We start from the raw sequence: 27,066 nt of genomic DNA, 5'->3' as shown, positions 1-27,066 counted from the left end.
ATTCACAAAATATCCTTTGAATGAAAACAATATAGTAACAAGACACTCAGAGATGTCTATATGGCAATAACTATACCATAATACAAATAAAAAATAACAGTTTAAGGTGAAAATTTGAAAAAGGTGCAACTCAGAGGACTGGGAACCCAACTTTTCTTAAACTTACTGCTCTCTGTCTCCAAAGTTGTGCTGTATCAACTACAATCTTCCACATTTGCCTCTTCTCTATAAAGGTAGAATACACCCAAACCAGTCCGACCAGGTAGTCATAGGTTGTAATTAAGGTAAACTGGTTTTGCAAAGTATATTTGCTATCCCATCCAAAAACCAGGAATTGTCTTAAATAATAATCACCCTATATTTAACTACAACCATAAATCCCATTCTGCACCAGTTGAAGAAAATGCCCCAAAATTCAGATTTAATCCAACTTGAAAACCAATTCATTTCTGTATATGCCATTAAAAAATAAAGAAGCTGGAATAACATTCCAAATTATTCATGATCCTGGCAAATAGCTAATTTGGCAGTGGATGGAAATATCATAAAAGAAATTATTAACCAATTTTGTTCACCTCTTACATAAGATAGAATGTTCTTTTAATAGTTAAGAAGGCAGTGAATTAGCTGACAAGGGCCCAAGGGATACCGATGAATCTGAGGATGGGATTAGGAAATGGGATTCCAACTTATGTTGGGATAGAGAATCTTCAATATTTACCATATCTTTCCCAGAGGAACTATCCATGCTGGTTTGGTTTTCTTTTTTCCTCTCCGGTGAAACCATAAATTCTGAGCTGCCAATGCTTGATGCTTGGGACATTTCCACCACAGAAATTGGAGAAAGCCTTGTTTTACAGGCACATACAATAAATGCACCTTTCTTAGAAGTAGATGAACAGTTGGAACATTTTGTGGATTTTTTATCAAAGCCACTATTGGCCATTTGCTTAACTCTGCAACAAAAGCAACTTGAAAGAAGTTTCTACTCTTTGAGGAAAAGAACCAGACCAAAAGGGATAAGGTATGCTGATGGTGAAAAGTGTAACTTCCAGTTGGCGAGGTCCTTAGAGGAATGATGCACTACACTTACATTCACACATGAGAGCTGTAGAAAGAAAAGAAATCATAATTTAGAAAGTTCTTTCTTATTCTATCACACTCCTATAAATCAGAGAAAAACTAGCAACTAGCACCAAAGGCATCTTGCCTATGCATGAAAAGTTAATATTTACAGCAAAATTAGGACATATTTCTAAAAACCAATGGATTGTAATCTTTCAAAATTTAATTCTTGAACTCCAGACACTTTATTTACTTAACAATTGAAAGAATAATTTCTGTTCAGAACCATAAAATTGCTGAAAAGCATGGTCTAAGGAAATCAATTTGGTGGGCTGACATCAATTTTTTTTAATTCTAAGAAGATAATATGAGTATTTTGCATAGATCCTTGGTAACTTCTATGAAACTTCTAATTATAAAGCTATATAGGTGGAGAATGTGTATGTGTATGTACTCAGTCACAGTATAAGGCATTTTTTATTGAAGTATAATTGACATACAACATCATATTAGCTTTAGATACACAACATAATGATTCAACATTTATACACATTACAAAATTATCGCCATGATAAGTCTAGTTCATCTGTCACCATTTATTACAATATTATTGACTATATTTCCTGTGTTGTATTTTTTTGCATCCCTGTGACTTGTAACTGGAAGTTTGTTTTAACCCCCTTCACCTGTTTTACCCATCCACTACCCCCCCTTCTTTTTTTTTATATTCATATATTCCTTTATTACAACAATGTTTGCAATTGAAAAATACTGGGAACAATCAATATGTCCATACATGAGAGTAATTGAATAAACTAATATAACTACATCATGAAATACTATGCAACTCTAAAAAAGAATGAGGAAGACCTCTATGAACTAATATAAAGTGATTTCCAGACATCCATGGCATGTCACCTTTTCTATAAGAAGGGGTAATAAAATACATATGAATTTCTTAATTGTTTCCAACAATTTACAAGAAACTAATGACGTGGGTTTCCCACAAGGGATGGTGGGAATGGGATAAAAAGAAATGGTATGTACCTTTCTGCATACACTTCTTTTGTACAGCTTACACCTTTGGAACCATGTTCTAATATTTTACATATCCAAAAAAAGCAGTAAGAATGGGTAAAGGGAACCCAAAATTAGTAACAAAGATAACCAAATAAACCTAACTATATTTCCAATAAATAACCATACCCTAGAGGAAGAAAAAGAACCAAGTAACTTGGAACACAATATTCTGTACAGCCCAACTATCTATAAGACTATGTTGAACCATAGTTAATTGGTTTGTTTTACAAAATGATATAGGTTAGTCATTCTGAAAATAATTTCTGGATATTCTAGGGTTGAACAAATAAGTAAATATATTGAGAATAATGAAAGCTAAGTTTCTCACTGCCAGAGAAGTGAATTAAAATATGGGAAGGGCAAAGACTGAAATCAATCCTGTGATGTTGGACCAGAATTGGGGCTATCATTATGAACTCTTGGTGGGTTTTTTTTAATTATTATGTTATGTTAATCACCATACATTACATCATTAATTTTTGATGTAGTGTTCCATGATTCATTGTTTGTGTATAACACCCAGTGCTCCTAGCAGAACGTGCCCTCTTTAATACCCATCACCAGGCTAACCCATCCTCCCACCCCCCTCCCCTCTAGAACCCTCAGTTTGTTTTTCAGAGTCCATCGTCTCTCATGGTTCATCTCCCCCTCCGATTTCCCCCCTTCATTCTTCCCCTCCTGCTATCTTCTTCTTCTTTTTTCTTTTTCCTTAACATATATTGCATTATTTGTTTCAGAGGTACAGATCTGTGATTCAACAGTCTTGCACAATTCATAGCGCTCACCATAGCACATACCCTCCCCAATGTCTATCACCCAGCCACCCCACCCCTCCCACCCCACCCCCCACTCCAGCAACCCTCAGTTTGTTTCCTGAGATTAAGAATTCCTCATATCAGTGAGGTCATATGATACATGTCTTTCTCTGATTGTCTTATTTCGCTCAGCATAACACCCTCCAGTTCCATCCACATCGTTGCAAATGGCAAGATTTCATTCCTTTTGATGGCTGCATAATATTCCATTGTATATATATACCACTTCTTCTTTATCCATTCATCTGTCAATGGACATCTTGGCTCTTTCCACAGTTTGGCTATTGTGGACATTGCTGCTATAAACATCGGGGTGCACGTACCCCTTCGGATCCCTACATTTGTATCTTTGGGGTAAACACCCAGTAGTGCAATTGCTGGATCCTATGGTAGCTCTATTTTCAACTTTTTGAGGAACCTCCATACTGTTTTCCAGAGTGGCTGCATCAGTTTGCATTCCCACCAACAGTGTAGGAGGGTTCCCCTTTACCCCCTCCTTCTTAATGTGGGTTGTGGGTTGCGGCAAAAAATAAAAAATAAATAAATAATAAAAGCTTAAAAATACTGGTATAAAACATTTATTACTGGGGTTTCAAATTTTAAACCTTTCTCAGCTTATTATTAGAGTAAATTCATATTAACGCCTTTCACAAAGGAGTAATTTTATTTTATAAAACTACTTATTTCTGAAAGTTCAAAGGCAATATTAGAATTGTCCTTATTTTTATATTCAAATAGCAAAAAAAGGAACCTTGGGTGCTATTTTTCCTTGAGCATAGAAACAGGTCTGCCCAACATTCTGCCTAACTATTAGAGTTATTGGCAGCTATCTGGTGGCAAGTTGGAAAGATGTGAGCTGAGGAAGGAGAGAGAAATGTGTTCTGCAGTGCATATAAGAGAATACCTTGAGAAACTTCCAGAAGTAACTGGGAGTACATTAAGATGGTTTTTTACCATACTATTTCAGATAATACATAAAAATATATTTTGCAGTCCCCAATTGAGAAGGCTAGAGATATATGGAATATACCTTTGCCCTTTGAACTGGAATAAACTTGACCAGAAGAGGAAGTTAGATATCTTTATGTACTGCAAGAAATGTCTTTCTAGTTTTAGTTGTCTAATATAAGACTAGTTTTCTAATCAGAAATGAGTGCTACCTTTTGTCAATTCTTATCTATTGTGATTGTCATATTTTTTCTTATTGGATCTTTTGATATGTTGCATTGTTGAAAAAGGTTTCCTGGGGCGCCTGGGTGGCTCAGTTGGTTAAGCGACTGCCTTCAGCTCAGGTCATGATCCTGGAGTCCCAGGATCGAGTCCCGCATCGGGCTCCCTGCTCAGCAGGGAGTCTGCTTCTCCCTCTGACCCTCCTCCCTCTCATGCTCTCTGTCTCTCATTCTCTCTCTCTAATAGATAAATAAAATCTTTAAAAAAAAAAAAAGAAAAAGGTTTCCTAATATTAAGGCATTCTTGCACTTACAGGATGAACCCTACATAATCACAATGGACAATTCTTTTAACGGTGAAAAACGGATACATTTGTATTTTGAGCTTTCAGTTATATTCGTAAGTTAAACTGGTCTATAATTTTCCTTTCAGCCATCTTTGTTAGGTTTGGATACAAGCTTCTGGCTGGTTTCATAAAATAAGTTGGGTATCCTCCATCTCACAATGTTTGGTAACAATTTGCATAGCATAGAATCTACAGGAAAATCTCCCAGGCACATAGGATTTTACGAAAAATATTGCTAGTAGTTTATCCAATATTTATTCTTCCATTATTCCTTACTAAGAGAATCCTGATTTTGACCAGGATGTACTCATTAAAAATCCTCCATTTCCCAGCCTCTTATGTAGCTTAGAGATGGCCATATGACTTATGACCGTGAACCTTAGAGAATGTAAGCAAAGTTGTACTTAAAAAAAAATTTATATTCTTAAACCTTTATTAAAAAACAGAAAAAGGATAAAAATTTACATAAGTAGTCAAATCAAATACAGAAAAACATGATTAAAGAATAAATTTAAGATGAACGGAACAAAGAACTTCACTTTCATTGACTTTTGCCTATAGGGCCCCAAATACACAGACTCCTCACTACCACTCAGATTTCATATCTTACATCATCTCCCTTGCTCTAGATACACTAGCATTCTTGCTGTTCCTCAAATATGTCAACCCTATTCCATTCCTATGGCTTTAGCCATTCTGTTTCTTTTGCCCAAGATGCTCTTCCTGCAGACATCTGCCTGGCTTGCCCCCTCTCTTCATGGTGCTTTCTCCTCTTTGAGTGAACTTTTCTAACCACCGCATCTGAAACTGCAGGCCCATTCACTCTGCCCTCTTATCTCACTTCATTTTTATTCATAGCACTTGTCATTTCATTCAAGAAGTTCTCTACCAGAGTTCTTTCCTACTTTTAGGGACCAGATGCTTCCTACATAAACTATTTCAGAGTAATAAAAAGCCATCCAGTTCATTTCACTCAGCAAGAATAACCAAAACCTGACTGGGGCAGTGTTCTCAAAAAAGCAAAAGGCATTCTTACAAGCCAATTTTACTTGTGAACAGATGCAAAAATCCTAAATGCTATACATATATTTACCCCAGGTAATGTGTACAGCATATTCTAAGACTTTAGATAGAAAAAATGGACAAGTCATCCCAATAAGTATGACCTTTCATCAAAGTTGTGTGAAAAAATTTTCCTGCTGTGATCAAAACTCACAACGGCAAACACTGGAAAAGATATATAAAAAGTACCCTCCCGACAGGTGGAGGGAAAAAAGAATGCAACTGAGGCCACTAAAACACACACACACGCACACACACACCCCTCTTACAAATGTCAGGCCTTGTTTTTCAAGTATAGGTAGCAAGACAAAGAAAACTCAGAATGTACCTACATACACTTTGCAAAATGATTTAACTTCAGGCCTTAGAAGAAAATGCTTTGCATTTCAAGTTAAATATAAAGCCTGTAACCATCAATGACTCAGAGCAGTTGAGTAGATCTGCAAATAACAGCTTTTCTGTATAGGAAAAATAGTACTTTCTCTCTGCAAGTGTAGAAAAGTCCCACGTAAGATGTGTAAGGCATTGTTTTATGCATGCATTAAGAATACTGACTTTATAGTACTTTTTATAAGAAACTGAAAGAAGAGTTCATAATGTGAAGGTTTATTTAAAGTGTATCTGAGCTTTCTGCCCGTGGACGCCGCCGAGTAAGCATCGTTAAAGTCTCCCCTCCCACTGCTGTCATGTCTAAATCAGAGTCTCCCAAAGAGCTTGAACAGCTGCAGAAGCTCTTCATCAGAGGTTTGAGCTTTGAAACAACTGATGAGAGTCTGAGGAGCCATTTTGAGCAATGGGGAATGCTTATGGACCATGTGGTAATGAGAGATCCAAACACCAAGCGCTCCAGAGGCTTTGGGTTTGTCACGTATGCCACTGTGGAGGAGGTGGATGCAGCCATGAATGCAAAGCCACACAAGGTGGATGGAAGAGTTGTGGAACCAAAGAGGGCTGTCTCAAGAGAAGATTCTCAAAGACCTCGTGCCCACTTAACTGTGAAAAAGATTTTTGTTGGTGGCATTAAAGAAGACACTGAAGAACATCATCTAAGAGATTATTTTGAACAGTATGGGAAAATTGAAGTGATTGAGATCATGACTGACCAAGGCAGTGGCAAAAAGAGAGGTTTTGCTTTTGTAACATTTGATGACTCTGTAGACAAGATTGTCATTCAAAAATACCATACTGTGAATGGCCACAACTGTGAAGTAAGGAAAGCCCTATCTAAACAAGAGATGGCTAGTGTTTCATCCAGCCAAAGAGGTCGAAGTGGTTCTGGAAACTTTGGTGGTGGTCGTGGAGGTGGTTTAGGTGGGAATGACAACTTTGGTCGTGGATGGAACTTCAGTGGTCAAGGTGGCTTTGGTGGCAGTCGAGGTGGTGGTGGATATGGTGGCAGTGGGGATGGCTATAACAGATTTGGTAATGATGGAAGCAACTTTGGGGGTGGCGGAAGCTATAATGATTTTGGCAATTACAACAATCAATCCTCAAATTCTGGACCCATGAAAGGAGGAAATTTTGGAGGCAGAAGCTCTGGCCCCTATGGTGGTGGAGGCCAATACTTTGCCAAACCATGAAACCAAGGTGGCTGTGGTGGTTCCAGCAGCAGCAGTAGCTATGGTAGCAGCAGAAGGTTTTAATTACTGCCAGGAAACAAAGCTTAGCAGGAGAGGAGAGCCAGAGAAGTGACAGGGAAGCTACAGGTTACAACAGATTTGTGAACTCGGCCAAGCACAGTGGTAGCAGGGCCTAGCTGCTACAAAGAAGACGTTTAGACAATACTCATGTGTATGGGCAAAAAACTCGAGGACTGTATTTGTGACTAATGGTGTAACAGGTTATTTTAGTTTCTGTTCCGTGGAAAGTGGAAAGCATTCCAACAAAGGGTTTTAATGTAGTTTTTTTTTTTTTTTTTGCACCCATGCTGTTAATTGCTAAATGTAATAGTCTGATCATTACGTTGAATAAATGTGTCTTTTTTTAAATGTGCTGTGTAAAGTTAGTCTACTCTGAAGCCATCTTGGTATACTACCCCAACAGTGTGAAGTTAGAATTCCTTCAGGGTGATGCCAGGTTCCATTCGAAATTGATTTGCAACCTGCTTGGGCACAGAAGCCATTGTCTCCACAAACCCTGGTGTAGTTGAACTGACAGTTAATGGGTTGTGACCTAGAGTTCACCATTAAAAGGGTCACCCAAGCAAAGTCCTGGAGTTTATTTGGTTATTAATATGATTGTTGGCACATCCTATGCAATATATCTAAATTGAATTATGGTATCAGATAAGATTATAGATGGGATTAAAGCTTGTGTATCCATTATCATGTGTAATCAATAAACAATTTAATATTCTCTTGAAAAAAAAATAAAGTGTATCTGAGTTCCTTCATTATAAACAGTACTCCTAAAAGCATGCTTACCATATCCTTCAAGTTTTACTATATATCTATCTACATTTTGGTACATATTAAATTTCCCATTTTCAAGATGGCTTTTTTTGTGGATCTAGAAACAACTGTCTTTTTCTCAGCTCTGCTCAGAAAGCATTTCCTTAAATTTTTCCTTCACTTTCTCAAAATAAATAATATTTTCATCATATCACTGACACTGATGTAGACTTCCGAGTATTTTCTTGCTCCAGTTTCTGATTTATCCGTTGCCCTACATGTATTTAGGAGCTATACTCAGAAGGCACAGGAGTTCCTATTACTCACTGAGTTTCTTTTCCACTCTCCAACCTACCAACCACACATCTGCCAAAGTAATGTTCTACTTTCTCACCACAGCGATTCTAAAACAATGGGTTGAATAGCTGCATGCAAAATTTCTTGACAAGAATTAGATTTCAAATTTAATTTCTTTTTGGCTGGCTGGATTCTAATCATTTTAGCTTAAAAACCAAAATAGAACAAATGTTTACTCACATTTATTTCTTTCTCATTTATGAATTGATCTGAAAGATTAGTTACTAAAATAAATCTACTATCTAGCAGGCCAAATGATGTCATTCATATTTTAGAGGCATAAAATTAATCAAGCACTGCAAACCTATCTTTATGTAAACTCAAAGATGAATAACTCTTTTTCTATGGAATCATGGACTTATGTTTAAACAGGACCTGAGGTATAAAAAGATGTATTAGAAAACCAAAGAAGCTTCTGCCGTAATAGTGTTTCTTTGTGTCTCCAAAGACTGGACAACATGGGTATTAGGCTAATAATGTAAACAAATAAAGTAAGTTCAAATTATGTCAGTATTTAACTGAAGTGTGAGCTTTCTTTTGACTAGAGGTTTTCATTTTATTCTCAGAACTAAGACAAGTCAATGGAACAACTCTGATACAGAAAATCTCTGAGCTTTTATTTAAGCATAAAAAGGTCTCTTACATACTGGCCCTAGAAGATACACTCACAGCAATTTCCTCAAGAAAATGAACACAAGAATGGTTTTATGAGATATAACTAGCTACAATTTTCTTCCCCAAAAGCAATTTTTAGTTTTCTTTGCTAAGACTGTGTCTGCAAGGAACCTAAACAGTCAGTCAATTCAGTCAAAAAATGTATTCTATTCAAGTGAAGAAAAAAAACTATGGATTGTCTGACATTATGCAGACCAAGCTGAATGACTGTATATTCACTTTCAACTACTTGTTTTCCCAACATGCTTACAGAGCCTAAAGAGGGGCCAAATGAGGTTCCTAGATCATAGTGTTATATTTTAAAGGAGACCAGCACTTGTTTACTATTTCCATTAAGGGCATGATTAGGGAAGTGAGTCTATGTTGTCTAATAAGAGGATTTACAGTGTGTTCAAAATTTACATCATTACAGAGATGTTTAAAAAGTGTTTAATAGCTGATATATACTATTATGTTTTTTCCTATTTTAATTTGCATAATATACCTCACTGATTGAGCTGTAATCTGGAAGACCATCTTAAATGTGGCCTCACTGACAGTTTAAGTTACAAACAGAGATTTCACTAAGAAAGTTTGGCTTGAAGAGCCTGGACAAAACCAAGAAACCTCTCCCTGATTTTTTTCCTGTTGTTATCCAGTGTCTTTTTTTCCCTGTACATTATAAGCAACCTCAAGTCAGGTACCTTTCTGCCAGCACAGGCCCATCCTTGTACAAAACGAAAATTTCTGAGTGTTCATTTTGTGGGAAAGAGCCAGAATCACAAATTACTTAGGCAGAAAAATAAGCAGGTGTATAGGAAGAGTCATTAAAGTAAAGAGATGGGTCATATGAAAGAGGGATGTCTCAAAAAGAATGTGAGGGCTCTCTTTATAAATATGAAGAGGATTGGTTAGGCACAAGGAATTAGGCTTCTGTGTGATTCAAAAAGGGAGTGCATGCCAATCTAATATAAAAGGGCTTCCTAACATTTAGAACTGTCAAAGATAAAAGGAGAGACTATCTCTCAGTCACTAGAAGTGTCCAAGAAGAGGCTAGAAGATCAGCTGGCAGGAAACCATAGAAGGTCTTTAAGCATAGCCTAGGATGTCTTCAGGTTCCTTCTTGCCATAAAAGTCTATAAAGATGAATCACTCCTAATGATCAACTGAGGTGAAGCAGACATTTAAAGGAACCAAGAGGCAGTTGACCTCACCTCCATTGGGGAGGTTCAGTATTATAATGGGGATCCTGGGTTTTCCTACCACAGACCAGGCCAAACTAGTTACAGCCCCCAAATTCACCTCAGCCAATCTCAACTTCACCTATAACAGAGCAGAATTTACCACGGACTCAGGGTAATAATGAAAAGGAAGGGGATGCGCTGGAAGGCTGGATGTGCTAAGGGGTAGTGGCCCTGGCTAGGAAAGGAAAAGCTAATAAATAAAGTATAGAAGAAAAGGTATTATAAGAAAAAGGAAAAAGACTTCCTTCCCACTCATGAAATCAGAGAATAACAGGTGAAGAGTTAGCAAATGGGCCCACGGGTACCTAAGGCAGTCAAAATATACAACACTGCCAATAGACTCTAGAAGAGAAGTAGAACCACACTGAGGATTGTGGCATGAACACTCAGCTGTGTTCCATCCAGGATGCTTAAGAGAAAATAGTCTTCTTGTACTCAGGAATGTTTTTTTCCAGCTCTTCTGAGGTACAATTGACAAATAAAATTAGAAGATATTTAAAGTATGCAACGTGATAATTTGATATACCTATACATCGTGAAAGGGTTCTCCCATCAAGTTAATTAACGCATCCATCACCTCACTTATTGGATACAAACTTTCACTGAGAAGATGAATAAGGTCTGAGAATCTAATGTATAACATGGTGACTATAGTTGATAACATTGTATTATATAATTGAAATTTCATAAGAGAATAAAGCTTAAAAAAAAGGTAAATATGTATTCGGCAATCTTAATCCAATTAGCAATGGATCAATAAGATTAAGAATTTGATGGTAAATGTGAAAGGTTTGCTAGCTTCATTTATCAAGCACTAATTAATAACTTTGCATTAATAAAATATGTTAATATAAATAAAATTGTGTGGTTTGAGTATCTTTCCTGTGTGTCAAATATTCCCAGAAGTCCTAAAAAAGAGGAAGTTTCCAAAGCCAGCAACTTTCCATGAACCTATTTAGTTAGCTAAGAAAACATGTGATATAATGCTCCAACCCAGATGTTTCAGACCATATTAGAAAAGGCATTCTGACCCTCAAGATCATGTTCCAATACCAGAAACACAATTTAGACATGTCCGGGAAACTTTCGTCCTGTGGCCAGATCTCTGCAAACTCAGCAACTCCAAACAGTCTACAACAAAACACCAACAACAGATTCCATGATCCCCATTTTCAAGTTTCTGCAGAAATCATATTAATTTAATAACAGAAAACAACAACAAAGACTACTTCTCTTAACTGTGAGCCCCTCCAGGGCAGGAACTATGTTCTATTCACCTTGTCATCTTGTGTCCAGTAGAAGGTCTCCATTAAATAAGGATTATTGATTGAAAGTCATTTACTAATTGATGGAAACAATGTCTTAGAGCGTACAAATAGAATACCCAATGCAGTTACCTAGTGTGAGAGAACCAGTGGCCTGTCATGTAAACAAAATCAGAAAATCTTTGTGGAAGTCTCCTGGCCAAAAAATGTACTACAACCAAACTCTCACTCTACCTTGAAGCTCTCTTCCTAGAGCAAAACACCAAAACCCCCACACTAGGCCTGACCCCAATCTAAATTTCCACCTGCTTCTAAAAGGTTCCCTATCAGACAAGAAGTTACAACTGTACTCCCATATTTATGTTCTACTCAAGACTGTGGTTTTCAGGAGTCTGAAAGGATATAAACACATAAGTATTTATTTGAGGGATGGACCATATTGTCAAAATCAAAGGGTTTCTGCTGGCTAAGACCAGTTCCCAACAACTATAGTCCTTGGTCATAATAAACCTTATTACTAAGATCCTTATATTCAACAAAAGATCACTATTTTTGGCAGATGGTATAATTAGCAATAATGGGTTCATTCTTTCCTTCATAATAAAACATGTATGTCACAGTCAAACAAACAAATCATATGAAATATGTTAACCTTCTCAGGATCCCTAGCCAAATGAGCTCAAATAAGGATATTTATTTTCTGGAAAAATCTGTTTTCTTCACTCCTAGTGATGAGCCATTTATGTGTAGCACACAAACCCCAGATTCATAGCCAGACAAAAGCATTTAGAATATCATATCTCAGGAATCGATGTGTCATGGCTGTTAATTTCAGCAAGCTAGGAAAGATTGGGGAAATAAGACCTAAAAGGTCTATTTAGGTCTTAAAATAAACTTAATTGCTAGGGTTCTGTAAGTCTGGCCAAAAAGAGTATCCAAAGGGCAATAAGCAAAAAACACCAGGGGTCCAAGTAGGAGAACAGGCCAACTGAGAATCTCATCATCTAATAGTTTATGTATGTATCCAGCAAACATTTTTTGAATACTTATTACATATCAAGGATTGTATTGGATATTGGGGATAAAGCTATTATCAGGACATGGGCCTAACAATGATTATGATAAAGATAATGATAGGTATGTACAAAGTGCAAAAGTGATACAAAAGAGGGAGTAATCAAGGAAGTAACATAGTCTAGTCGAAACAAAAAATTTTTAGAATGAGAGAGACCAGAATTCAAACTCTACTTTCCACCACTTACTAGCTCAGTTCCTCCACATGTAAAGTGGAAATAATAGTGGGGTTAACTATCTTAAATGACTTTTGTGAGGACTAACTAGATAACACTTGTAAAATGTCTAGTACTTTGCCTGGTAGATATTTTATTGCTTTAAAAATCATTATTACTGACTTGCTGAGGGAAAGGTCACAAAAGGTTTCATGGGACAGGTAATATTCAAACTAAGTCTTAAAGAATGAATTGGAGTTCACCTGGTGAACAAGTCAAGGAAAAGCTTTCCAGACAGAGACAACGGCATATGCGAGGGCCCAGAGTCTACGGTTCCAGAGGAATAGAAAAAGGTGATTTCCATTTGAAGGCAAGAACAATGGGAGTGAGAAGGCCCCATCCGGGTTAAGACAAGAAGAGAGAAAAAGCACTTCCAGAAAAGATCAGGGCTAAACAAGGTGTCTTTACTGAAGAATAGTGGCTCCACCAAGCACAAAAGACAGATGGGGTAGAGTGGGACACGAGGTTCTCATTCTGAGAGAGCTGCCAAAAAGAAAGGGCTGCTATAGTAGAATCATCTTAGGTGAGCACTTCCAACCCTGACAGTAATCGGCCACAGATCTGGAGTGATGAGAGAGTGGCCAAAACGCCAACATTACCTCCTCCAGCAGTGGAGAGGACACAGGGTAGTGTATGCTGAAAATATAAACTATAAAGCTCAAAAGCATGAAGAATAGGCTCCAGTCAGTATAATCAATCAAAATCTACTGCCATATGAACAAATTAGAATTTAGTGACAAATTCACCAGAGTCAGTGTTGCAATGTAAATGGCATAGATCTAATTAGTTCCAAAGTAGCAACAAATACCAAAGAAAGTTTCCCACTATAAATCCCACATAAAATATTAAGTTATTTATTTTATACACACAGGTACACACACACACACACACACACCCTACTCCAAATTCAGCACTATAACAAACAAAGCTATATCAGACCCAAAAAATAGGGTACCAGTATTCTACCATTTGGGATCTAAGGACCCCAAATTTCTAAACAATTTACAAGCATTAAAATCTCTCAAGTCTCAGAATGATTCCATTTTACCTGTACAGAAAATTTCAGATGAAATGTGTTTGCCCTTGGTAATGAAAAAGAACCCAAGCTTTACTGTTAGACCAAGGTTCCAATTCCCCACCAGTGACTTAACCTATCTGGTCTCAGCTTCCTCATATGCAAAGTATATACACAGATGATGTTTATATACTCACATGGCAGAATTGTTATAAGGATAGGATATAATGTATGTAAAGTACTGATAATAAATGGAAGTTTTTATTATTATTATGAAACTCTGTCAAAACCCAATGGATGGTAGCATCAGAAAATTACTTTATCATTCAGTAACAGTCTCTCAGTCTAATGCTCCAAATATTGTTCTACATGGGTTCCAAGATACAAATTGTCATCTAATTAGCTCATAGCTAGCTTAGAATACAATTACAAGAGCTTGCTCTAAATGTATGCAGCTGAGTTGTTGAGGGAATGGCTTGCTGGAGTAGCCCATACACAATTGGTTATATGTTAAATTCTGAATTCTACAGGCACTCAAATATCACCTTTATAAGAATTTTATTTTTTAAATAGGTAATGCTGAATATCAGGCAGAATGTTTTAGACTAGCAAGGGCCAAATAATCTCTCAAAATATTACTAGTTTACATATTACCTTAACAACTGATCAAAAAGGAATAATATGTAAATAGTTAAATTTTCAGAGAAAGGAGGTATCTGTATCCACAGATTTATTTACTTGGTGAGTTTTCAAAACCTTGCAATGGAACTGTAAAAACAATGTGATTAAAATCGATAGAGCACATCATTTGCGGATACTGTTGCCCAAGAAAAGGCAATAAGCCTTAGGCATGTTATTACTAGATTACACAATTTCACTGACAGGTTCAAGATTTTAAAAAACAACTGAGAACAGAGAGGATTCCTTTTGGGGGGAGAAGAAATTTTTCTCTTCAATTAAAAAGAAATTTTTTATGAGGAAGATTTAAAATGTACCCTATAACATATAAAAAATTAATATTAAATTTTCCTTGATTTCCTAAAATATAAATAAAGCTACTTTTGTTTAACAATACTATATCCAACCACACATCAACTTAACAAATACTAGAAATAATTTAGGGAATAGTGATTGTAAGATTATTATTTTTGCAAAGTCCATATAAAAGAATATGAGAATCCAAAAATATGAGTTTCCAAACCTCTTCTGCAAAAATGAGCAATGATTCTCTTTTCATGTCTTAGTGATGAAATGATAAACTTTTAAATCAGATCTTCAAACTCAAAGAATGCTATTTTCATGGTATGTTTTTTATTCAGATAGTAAACTGACATGTTTAGTCAGTAGACATAAATTCATTTGATAAAAAGTGACCAAATAAAACTGAACCTAAAATCAGCAAGTCCTTTTACCCTACTGAGATCTACTACACTACAAACAGAAAATTCGAAAGTTTTGAATTGCTTTGTAGTGCAAATTCCACAGTAGAAACACCCTTATGTAGCTAAGGAAAGCTGATAGAACCAAACATGTAGTTTTATGCTTAGGATAGAAAAAAATGTTGACTAGAAGTGAGATGTTTTAATCATGAATCCCAGTAGGAAATGAGAAGTTAGACTCATAGAAAGAAATAGATTGACCCAGGCACTAGGTCTACATTTACTAGCTTGTACCAAGTAAACAGTAAAGTCTATTCAAGGGAGTTTAGATCTTTAGACCTACAACAGATGCAGATTATTTGGAAAAAAAAAAAAATAACAACCTACAAAACACCATACATTTTATTGTCACTAATGTGCATACATACTTACATAAATACACAATAACTTTATGTTCTAAATAGATAACTATTGAAATAGATAGCTTAATTAACTGAATAATATAAAATTTTCCTCAGTTCTTTCCTCTCCCTCAACCTCTGCATTCAACTATGACAAGTCCATTCTACTTTAAAACAATTCTCAAATCCATTCAATTTTCTCCATTCCAAATGTCCACATCAATATCATCTCTTACCTGGATTAATGCAAGAGCTTGCTAACTGGTCACCCTGATTCCAAGTCAGCCCTCTCAACCAAAGCATTTCCCAGGGTGTTCTTTCTAATATGCAAATCTGATCATGTTTCCTCCCAACAAAAATCACTTCACTGGTTGCCAACAGCAAAGAGTCCTTAACACGACAAACGGGAGCCTATGTGATGTGGCTCTGGTGTACCTCTTCATTTCCAACCTATTTCCAATCTAAAGTTTTCTAACCTACAAAACTTCGTTCATTTCCTACAATCCTTTGCCTTCTTTACATCTTCCTTCATGCACTCTCAGCCAGGAACACTCGTTCCCATTCTTCCCTTCATCATTGTAATTCCTACTCTTCCTGCAGATCTCAACTTAGACATCATCTCCTCTCAAATTTTCCTGATATCTTGAATCAAGTTCAGTTGAATGTCTGCCAATCTCTTTAATGCACTATACTTGCTCTATCACACTCTGAATCGTACTTGGTCATTTATTTGTCTGTATCCCTCACTATACCCAAGTTCCCTGAATGCAGGGATGGTATCTATATTCCCTAGCTATTGTTTACCTGGCAAGAGAATGACAAAAGGAAATGTGCTTTTTGTAAAGCATATTCTTCCTGCAGTATAGAAAATGTATGAAAGACAAGACAAGACTAGAGATGGAAACACAAGAAAGTATTACGATAGTTCAGGAAAAGATATAAATGTGGCCTTAATTAGGAAAGCAGCATCAGGGATGGGGAAAATAGCCAAATTCTGGAGATATTTAGGAAATAGAGTGATAGAACTTGGTAAATGATTAGTTATGACCATGGGGAGAGAAAGAGAAAAGTTGGGACACCTGTGTGGCTCAGCCAGTTAAGTGTCCAACTCTTTATTTCAGCTCAGGTCATGATCTCAGGGTCATGGGATTGAGCCCTGCATTGGCCTCTACCCTCAGCAGGGAGTCTGCTTGAGATTCTCTCTCTCTCTCTGCCCCTTCCTCCCTCTCTCTCAAATAAATAAATAAATCTTTAAAAGAAAAAAAGAGAAAAGTCAAGAACACCTTGAATACTGAGGTGGATGATGACTAAATTACTAAGATAGTAAGGAGAGGAGGAAGAATAGATTTGGAGTAAGATAATCAGTTTGGTTTGGGATATGTTAAGTTAGTTTTGCCTTCAGGACACTGAAAGGGAGATTCCTAAGAGGTAGTGGTTATATAAGCCCAGACATAAAGAGAAATCTAGGTTAGAAACTTGGATTTAAGACTTACATCATAGAAGAGGCAACTGAAACCATGGGTGTAGGTGAGATCACCCAAGAAGGATGTGTGGAATGAAAACATAGGAGAGCCAAGGACAGAAAACAGTGGGAAGAGCGGCTGGGAAGATGGCAGAGTAAGAGGGCCCTAAGCTCACCTTGTATCCCAGATACAGCTAGATAACACTCATATCAGTGTAAGTAACCCAGAAAATGACCCAAAGACTGGCAGAACAAACTCAACAACTGAGGGTAGAGAAAAGGTCATGACAAAGGGGTAGGAGACATGGTGGTGGGGGAGGGGGGAGAGCTAAACATAAGACTATGGCTGCCCAGAGGAGGGAGGGAGCTATGGGTGTGAAGAAGGAAGAGAAAAAGACTCTCACAAGAGGGAGCTCAGACAGGGAAGACGAATCCTCAAATCATTTGGCTTTAAAAGGAACAGGGGCCAAATTTCATGAGTTTTTACAGCCAGCAGGACTTAAAGCCTAGAATTTTAAAAATCAGCAAGCTTGGCTCTGGGAGAGCCTAGAAGATGACAGGAAGCTGAGTCTCCACCCTTAAAAAAACAGCACAACAAAGAGGCTATGGAGATAGAGCATAGAAACTGCAGTTTGCAAACTGCCTGGGGCACACAGGAGGGAGCTTTGTTTACTCATCTCAGAGCATGTCCTGGAAGAGCAGTTTTCGCAGGGAGACCCCTCTAGGAACCAAGAAGCTGGCAGGTGTCATCTCCCTGCCCTACCCCCCCAACACAAACACACAGCTATCTGTAGGAACCAGTGTGGCACAGAATTCATTCCCTAACCTGCTTACACCAAGATCCACCCTTTCCAGTCACTTTTGCCTCAGTCCTGGTGCTGTGGGTCCCCTCCCCAAGAAGACTAGAGCAAAACTTGCCAATACCACATCTCCCAACTTGCACACTTTAGAGGCCTTGGTCCTGGTGAAGACAGTGGCCCCACAGAAGATTAAGGCAAACCTTGTTAAAACTTCACACCCCACCCCAGCTGGGGACCAAACACTGCCCACAACAGGCAAACAGAGCTACTGCAGATGATTGGACTGAAGGTAAGTGGCCAGGACACAACAGCAAGGTGCACAAAACACACATAGGAAACACTCTTGAAGTGCCAGGTTCTGGTGCACAGGGAACACTGGACTGCAGGGCCCTACAGAACCTCTTTGTCATAAGCCCATTACTTTCAAGAGCAGGAGAGGTAGCTGCCTTTCCCAATACACAGAAATAAACACAGAGAGTTAGACAAAATGAGGAGACAGAGGAATATTTCCCAAATGAAAGAACAGGACATAACCACAGTAAAAGACCTAAGTAAAATGGATATAAATAATATGCCTGATATAAGAAGAAGTCAAATTCTCACTCTTTGCAGATGATATGATACTTTATGTGGAAAACCCAAAAGACTCCACCCCAAAACTGCTAGAACTCATACAGGAATTCAGTCAAGTGGCAGGATATAAAATCAATGCACAGAAATCAGTGGCATTCCTATACACCAACAACAAGACAGAAGAAAGAGAGATTAAGGAGTATATCCCATTTACAATTGCACCCAAAACCATAAGATACCTAGGCATAAATCTAACCAAAGAGGCAAAGGATCTGTACTCAGAAAATTATAACAGACTCATGAAACAAATTGAGGAAGACACGAAGAAATGGAAAAACGTTCCATGCTCATGGATTGGAAGAACAAATATTGTGAAGATGTCAATGCTACCTAGAGCAATCTACACATTCAATGCAACCCCCATCAAAATACCATCCACTTTTTTCAAAGAAATGGAACAAATCATCCTAAAATTTGTATGGAACCAGAAAAGACCCCGAATAGGCAGAGGAATGTTGAAAAAGAAAAGCAAAGCTGGCGGCATCACAATTCCGGACTTCCAGCTCTATTACAAAGCTGTCATCATCAAGAAAGTATGGTACTGGCACAAAAACAGACACATAGATCAATGGCACAGAATAGAGAGCCCAGAAATGGACCCTCAACTCTATGGTCAACTAGTCTTCGACAAAGCAGGAAAGAATGTCCATTGGAAAAAAGACAGTCCCTTCAACAAATGGTGTTGGGAAAATTGGACAGCCACATGCAGAGAAAAGGGGGCAGAAAATTCATGTGAAGACATAATAGGTGAAAACTTCCCTAATTTGGGGAAGGAAACATATCTAGATCCAGAAAACACAGAGATACTCCCCTCCCCCAAAATCAACCCAAGGAGGTCCACACCAAGACATAGTAATTAAAATGGCAAAAAGTAATGATAAAGAGAGAATTGTTAAAGCATCAAGAAAAAAGAAGACAGTTATATACAAGGGAAACCCCATAAGGCTATCAGCAGATTTTTCAGCAGAAATGTTACAAGCTAGAGAAAGTGGCATGATATATTCAAAGTGCTGAAAGGAAAAAATCTGCAGCCAAGAATAGTCTATTCAGCAAGGCTATTCTTCAGATTAGAAGGAGAGATAAAGAGTTTCCCAGACAAACAAAAGCTAAAGGAGTTCATGACCACTAAATAAGCCTACAAGAAATGTTAAAGGTGTCTCTCTGAGTGGAAAGGAAAGACCATAAGTAAGAGTAAGAAAAGTAGGAAGCACAAAAGCAGTAAAAATAAGTATATCTGTAAAAATCAGTCAAGGAACTCACAAAATAAAAGGATGTAAAGTATGGCACCATATACCTAAAATATAGGGGGAAGAGGAGTAAAAACAGGTTGAACTCAAGCAACCATCAATGCAATATAGACTTCTATATGCAGAAGATGTTATATTACAAACCAAACGGTAACCACAAATTTAAAAAAATAATAATAGATATATAAAAAATAAGGAGAAAGGAATCCAAGTACATCATTAAAGAAAGCCAACAAACCATGAGAGAAGAGAGCAAGAGAAAAAAGTTTCAGAGAAGAACTACAAAAACAACCACAAAACAAGTAACAAAATGGCTATAAATGCATATCAATATCAATAATGACTTTGAATGTATATGGACTAAACCTTCCAATCAAAAGACAGAGGGTGACAAAATGGATAAAAAACATGACTTATTGGGGCGCCTGGGTGGCTCAGTCAGTTAAACACCAACTCTTGATTTTGGCTCAAGTTGCAATCCCAGGGTCATGAGATTGAGCCCATGTTGGGCTCCATGCTCAGCGAGGAGTCTGCTTGTCCCTCTCCCTCTGCTCCTCCTGCTCCTCTTTCTCTCTCTATCTCTCTCAAATAAATAAATAAGCAAAATCTTTACCAAAAAAACCCCCAAAAAACAAAAAAACCCCACAAGACCTATCTATATGCTATCTACAAGAGACTCATTTCAGACCTAAAGACACTTGTAGAACAAAAGTGAGGGAATGGAGAAATATTTATCATGCAAATAGCTGTCAAAAGAAAGTCAGGGTAGAAATACTTATATCGAACAAAATAGACTTAAAAACAAAGACCATAACAAGACAAAGAAGGAGCGCCCAAATACATAAACCAGTTAAAAACAAACGTAAAGGAACTAATCAATAGTAATACAATACTAGAGGACTTTAACACCCCACTTATATCAACAAACAGATCAAACAGAGTATCAACAAGGAAATAGTGGCTTTGAATGACACACTGGACCAGATGGATTTAAAAGACATATTCAGAACATCCTATCCTAAAACAGCAGAATACACATTCTTTTCAAGTGCATATGGAACATTCTTCAGAATAGATCACATTAAGCCACAAAACAAGTCTCAACAAATTAAAAAAGACCAAAGTCATACCACGTATCTTTTCTGACCACAATGCTATGAAACTAGAAATCAACCACAAGAAAAAATCTGGAAAGAGCATGAATACATGGAGGTTAAGTAACATACTACAAAACAATCAATGGGCCAACCAAGAAGACAAAGAAGAAATAAAAAATTACAGGGAGACAAATGAAAACCAAAACACAATGGTTCAATATCTTTGGGATGCAGCAAAATCAGTTCTAAGAGGAAGGTTTATAGCAATACAGACCTACCTCAAGAAGCAAGAAAAAGCTCAAATAAACAACCTAACCTTACACCAAAAGGAGCTAGAAAAAGAACAAACAAAACCCCAAACCAGCAGAAGGAAGGAAATAATAAAGATTAGTGCAGAAATAAATTATATAGAGACTAAAAAAACAATAGAACAGATTAATGAAACCAGGAGCTGCTTCTTTCGAAAGATCAACAAACTCTAGCCAGACTCTTTAAAAAGAGGTGGGGGGGGTGGGACTCAAACAAAATCATAAATGAAAGAGGAGAAATAAAAACTGACACCACAGAAATACAAAAGATTGTGAGAGAATATTATGAAAAATATAAGCCAACAAATGGGACAACCTAGAAGAAATGGATATATTCCTAGAAACACATAACCTACTAAAACTTAAGCAGGAAGAAATAGAAAATTTGAACAGACTGATCACCAGCAACAAAATTAAATCAGTAATCAAAAAAATTCCAACAAACAAGTCCAGGACCAGACAGTTTCAAAGGTGATTCTACCTATTCTCAAATTTATCCAAAAAATAGAACAGGAAGGAAAACTTCCAAATTCATTCTGTAAGGCCAGCATTACCTCGATAACAAAAGCAGATAAAGACACCACTAAAAAAGAAAACTACAGGCCAATATCTCTGATGAACATAGATGCAAAAATCTTCAACAAAGTATTAGCAAACTGAATCCAATAATACATTTTAAAAAATCATTTACTACAATCAAGTGGGATTTATTCCCAGGATGCAAGGGTGGTTCAATATTTGCAAATCAATCAACATAATACATCACAACAATAAGAGAAAGGATAAAAACCATATGATCATTTCAGTAGTGGCACAAAAAGCATCTGACAAAGTACAACATCCTTTCATGATAAAAACCCTCAACAAAGTAGGTTTAGAGAGAACATACTTCAACATAATAAAGGCCTTATAGGAAAAACCCGCAGCTGACATCATACTCAATGGGGGAAAACTGAGAGCTTTTCCCCTAAGATCAGAAAAAAGACAAGGATGTCCACTGTCCCACTTTATTTCAATGTAGTACTGGAAGTCCTAGCACAGCAATCAGACAACAAAAAGAAATAAAAGGCATCCAAACTGGTAAGGAAGAAATAAAACTTTCACTGTTTGCAGATGACATGATACTCTATATAGTAAAACCTAAAGATTCCTCCAAAAAACTACTAGAGCTGATAAATAAATTCAGTAAGATCACAGGATACAAAATCAATATACAGAAATCCACTGCATTTCTATACACTAATAATGAAGAGCAGAAAGAGAAATTGAGAAAACAATCCCATTTACAATTGCACTACAAATAATAAAATGCTAACCAAAAAAGGTGAAAGACCTGTACCCTGAAAACTATAAAACTAGAAAGAAATTGATGAAAGAAATTATTAAAGATGATACAAACAAATGGAAAGATACTCCATGCTCATGAATTGGAAGAACAAGTATTGTTAAAATGTCTATACTACCTAAAGCAACCTACAGATTTAATGCAATCCCTATCAAAATACAAACAGCCTTTTCCACAGAACTAGAAAAAAACCCTAAAATTTGTATGGAACCACAAAAGATCCCAAATAGCCCTAAAGCAATCTTGAAAATGAAAAAAAAAAAAGGTATCACAATTCCAGACTTCAAGGTATATTGCAAAGCTGTAATAATCAAAACAGTATGGTACTGGTACAAAATAGACACAGATCAATGAAACAGAATAGGAAGCCCAGAAATAAACCCACAATTATGTGGTCAATTAATCTTCCACAAAGGAAGCAAGAATAGGCAATGGAAAAAAGACAGTCTGACAGTCTTTTAATTAAGGGTGTTGGGAAAAATGGACAGCTACACACAAAAGAATGAAACCAGACCACTTTCTTACCCCATACACAAAAATAAAATCAGGATGGATTAAGGACTTAAATGTGAGACCTGAAATCATAAAAATCCTAGAAGAGAACAAAGACAGTAATTTCTCTGACATCGGCCATAACGACATCTTTCTAGATATGTCTCCTGAGGTAAGGGAAACAAAAAGCAAAAATAAACTATTAGGACTACATCAAGGTAAAAAGCTTCTTCACAGCAAAGGAAACAGTCAACAAAATTAAAGACAACCTACTGATATTGCAAATGACATATCCAATAAAGGGTTAGTATCCAAAATATATAAAGAACTTATAAAACTCAACACCCAAAAATCAAAGAAACCAATTTAAAAATGGACAGAAGACATGAATAGACATTTTGCCAAAGACATACAGATGGCCAACAGATACATGAAAAGATGCTCAATATCACTTATCATCAGGGAAATGCAAATCAAAACTATAATGAGATATCACCTCACACCTGTCAGAAGGGCTAAAATCAATAAAGCAAGAAAACAACAGGTGTTGGCAAGGATGTGGAGAAAGGGGAACTCTTCTACACTCTTGGAATGCAAACTGGTACAGCCACTCTGGAAAACAGTATGGAGGTTCCTCAAAAAGTTAAGAATGGAACTACCCTATGATCCAATGAACTACTAGGTATTTACCCAAAGAATACAAAAATACTAATTCAAAGGGACATGCACCCTGATGTTTATAGCAGCATTATTAACAATAGCCAAATTATGGAAACAGCGTAAGTGTCCACCGATTGATGAATGGATAAAGAAGATGTGCTATATATATACAATGGAATATTACTCAACCATTAAAAAGAATGAAATCATGTCATTGCAACAACATGGATGGAGCTAGAGAGTATTATGCTAAGTGAAAAAAGTCAGTCAGAGAAAGACAAATACCATATGATTTCATGCATAAGTGGAATTTAAGAAACAAAACAGGGTGTCTGGCTGGCTCAGTCAGTACAGCATGCAACTCTTGATCTCAGGGTTGTGATTTCAAGCCCCACATTGGGTATAGAGATTACTTAAAAAAAAATAAACAAATAAAATCTAAGGAACAAAATATATGAGCAAAGGAGGGAAAGACAGAGAGAGAGGCAAACCAAGAAACAGACTCTTAACTATAGAGAACAAACTGATGGTTACCAGAATGGAGGTGGGTGGGGGGATAGATTAAATAGGTGATGGGGATTAAGGAGTGCGCCTGTGATTAGTATCAGGTAATGTATGGAAGTGTTGAATCACTATATTGTATCCCTGAAACTAATATTACACTGTATGTTAACTAACCAGAATTTAAATAAAAACTTAAAAAGATGTGGTACACACACACACACATACACACACACAATGAAATATTATTTAGCCATAAAAAAGAATGAAAGCTTGCCATTTACAATAACATGGATGGATCTGGAGAGTATAATGCTAAGCAAAAAAGCCAGTCAGATAAAGACAAATACCATATGATTTCACTCAAATGTCAAATTTAAGAAACAAAATAAATGAACAAAAGGGGGAGGAAGAAAGAAGGCAAATCAAAAAAACAAGACTTTTAACTATAAAGAACAAACAGATGGTTACTGGAGAGGATGTAGGTGGGGGATGGGTGAAATAGGTGAAGACGAATAAGAGTACACTTAGCTTGATGAGCACTGAGTAATACATGGAATTGTTGAATTACTATATTGTACACCTGAAACTAATATAACACTGTATATTAACTACACTGGAATTAAAATTTTAAAAAGAGCCAAGGACAGAAATTTTAGGAACATCAACTTCTAAAGGATAATCAAAGGAAGAGAGTCCACTGAACAATGGAAAGTAGTGTCCATAGAGGCAGCAAGGAGGGTATTTAATGAAAGAAAGATTGATCAAAGGCCAAATGGCTCAAGATTTCCAAGAGAGATGGGACTGAAAAATTATATTTAAAATGTAAGCTATGAGGTACTATTGGTGGAAATGGCAGATTAGGGACTTCCAAATTTGTTCTTGCATAAAAGCAATGAAAAAGCTGACCAAAATTATTAGAATAAACTTTTTCAGAGATATGGAAATTAACCAAAGGCTTACAGCAACAGAAGAAACATTTATTTTTAAATAAATAAATAGTTGTATTTAAGCAAGAACAAGAAGCTTTGTCACATTTTAACTTCCCTTAGTCCCATCCCCCACTCTATATTTGCAATAGCTTACCCAAAAAATAGCTCACATTCCTGGTACAACCTAGTAGTTGCTGGGAAGAGCAGTGGAGTGGAGAGCAGTGGGATGGAGCTAGAGCTCTTTCGAATGCTCATTCCCAAAGAATTCTCATTACTTGACCTTTCTGATAGTTCTCTAGAAGATCCCACTTATAAGTTAGTCTGTACTTGACCTGAATCAGGGCACACCTTGTACAAAGTGTCTTCTTCCACAGGGCATTTGTTGAAAACAATTACAATCAAGTTTGTAACTTCACAGCTGCCTGAAGCAGTGGTTAATACTTGGACCAATAATAGCCAAAAAACTAACCAAAAAGCTTAAAAGAAAAAGCTGGGAAATAAGATGTCCAAGGGCACTTTGGAAAGCTCCAACATATTCTTGGGAATCTAGGAGGGCACACATACACAGAGGGATGTACCATACACAGGTAAGATCTGAGAAGCCCGTAAGCTCTTATCTCTGGTTGACCTTGAGGCCAGAATGTTGGACAAAGACTTTATATAAGCTATTTTAAATATGTTCAAAGAGCTGAAGGATGGAGTATAGCTCAGTGGTAGAGCATTTGACTGCAAAGAGCCGAAGGAAACCATGTATGAGGATATACCATCAGAGATTATCAAAAGGATGCATAAACTATTTGTTTAAATACAAATTCTGGAGTTAAAAAGTACAATAATTAAAATGAATATTTCATTAGAGATGTTCAATAGCAGATATGAGCAGGCAGAAGAAAGAAAAAATGAAATGAAGATAGGTTAATTGAGAGTATCTAGTCTGAGGAACAAAGTAAGTAAAAAGAATGAAGAAAAATTAACATAGCCTTGGCTATCTGTGAAGACACCATCAAATGTACCAATATATGCATAATGGGAATCTCAGAAAAGAGGAGAAACAGAAAGGGGCAAAAAGAATATTTGAAGAAATAATGGCCCAAAACTTTCAAATATAATGAAAAACATTAATCTCCACATCCAACAAGCTCAAAAACTCTATGTAGGATAACTTCAAAAAGATCCACACCTGGACATATATTAACCAAACTGCCAAAAGAAAAAGACAAAAAGAATCTTGAAAGCAGTAACAGAGGAGTGATTTATCACATTCAAAGGATGTTCAATATGATTAACAGCTGAATTCTCATCAGAAACCACAGAATCAGAAGAGAGATGACACACTCAAAGTTCTAAAAGAAAAAATAGCCTGTCAACCAAGGTTTCTAAATCCAGCAAAAACTATCCTTCAAAAATGAAGTGACTAGCCGTCGGGCTCCCTGCTCAGCAGGGAGTCTGCTTCTCTCTCTGACCCTCCCCGCTCTCATGCTCTCTATCTCATTCTCTCTCTCAAATAAATAAATAAAATCTTTAAAAAAAAAAAAAAAAATGAAGTGACTAGCCTGAGGCCAGGAGTACACAGATATTAAACCCAGTCAAAGATATCACACACAAACACACACAAACACCCCTACTACTCCTACTACGACTACTACTAATTACTACTAACTACCTACTACTAGTAGTAGTACTACTACTAATATAGGTCAATATTCCTTATAAGTTACTATAAATGCAAATATCCTCAATTAAATACTAGAAGCATATACTAGCAAAACAATTAATCCAGCAGCATATAAAAAGGCTTACACAATTTGACAAAGGGAGACTTATCCTAGGAATAAAAACTTGTTTCAACATTTAACATTAATGTAGTACACTATATTAATAGAATATAGGAAAAAATAAACACATGATCGTCTTAATGCCCACAGAAAAAATATTTGACAAAATCCAACATCCTCTCATGATAAAAGCACTCAATAAACTAGCAATAGAACTAACAAAGGGCATCCACAAAATACCCAAAGTTAACATCATACTTAATGGTTAAAGACTGAAAGCTA

The 27,066-nt window shown here is 36.6% G+C and overlaps 2 protein-coding genes across 6 annotated transcripts in view; one reads left to right on the top strand and one right to left on the bottom strand.

The window, feature by feature from the left end:
• The window catches only part of STK33 (serine/threonine kinase 33), a 158,485-nt gene that overhangs the window by 69,066 nt on the left and 62,353 nt on the right, over positions 1–27,066 (bottom strand). For 2 of the 5 annotated variants that reach the window (XM_034995438.1, XM_034995437.1), the window contains one exon: positions 722–1,108. In XM_034995438.1, the coding sequence (XP_034851329.1) occupies positions 722–946 (225 nt within the window). In that variant the 5' untranslated portion in view covers positions 947–1,108. Of the gene's footprint in view, positions 1–721; positions 1,703–27,066 lie in introns of those variants that run through there. The other 3 variants (XM_034995441.1, XM_034995439.1, XM_034995442.1) reach the window with 3 other exon arrangements.
• LOC118004210 (heterogeneous nuclear ribonucleoprotein A1-like) lies at positions 6,225–7,303 on the top strand. The gene has a single exon (XM_034995443.1). The coding sequence runs from the start codon at positions 6,225–6,227 to the stop codon at positions 7,116–7,118; it is 894 nt and encodes a 297-aa protein (XP_034851334.1). The 3' UTR covers positions 7,119–7,303.

This window comes from Mirounga leonina, unplaced genomic scaffold (assembly GCF_011800145.1).
Source record: "Mirounga leonina isolate KUSES-001 unplaced genomic scaffold, KU_Mleo_1.0 Mir_92, whole genome shotgun sequence".
Lineage (NCBI taxonomy): Eukaryota > Metazoa > Chordata > Mammalia > Carnivora > Phocidae > Mirounga > Mirounga leonina.
The sequence above is the reverse complement of the archived record's forward strand: the minus strand, read 5'-3'. Positions and strand labels throughout refer to the sequence as shown.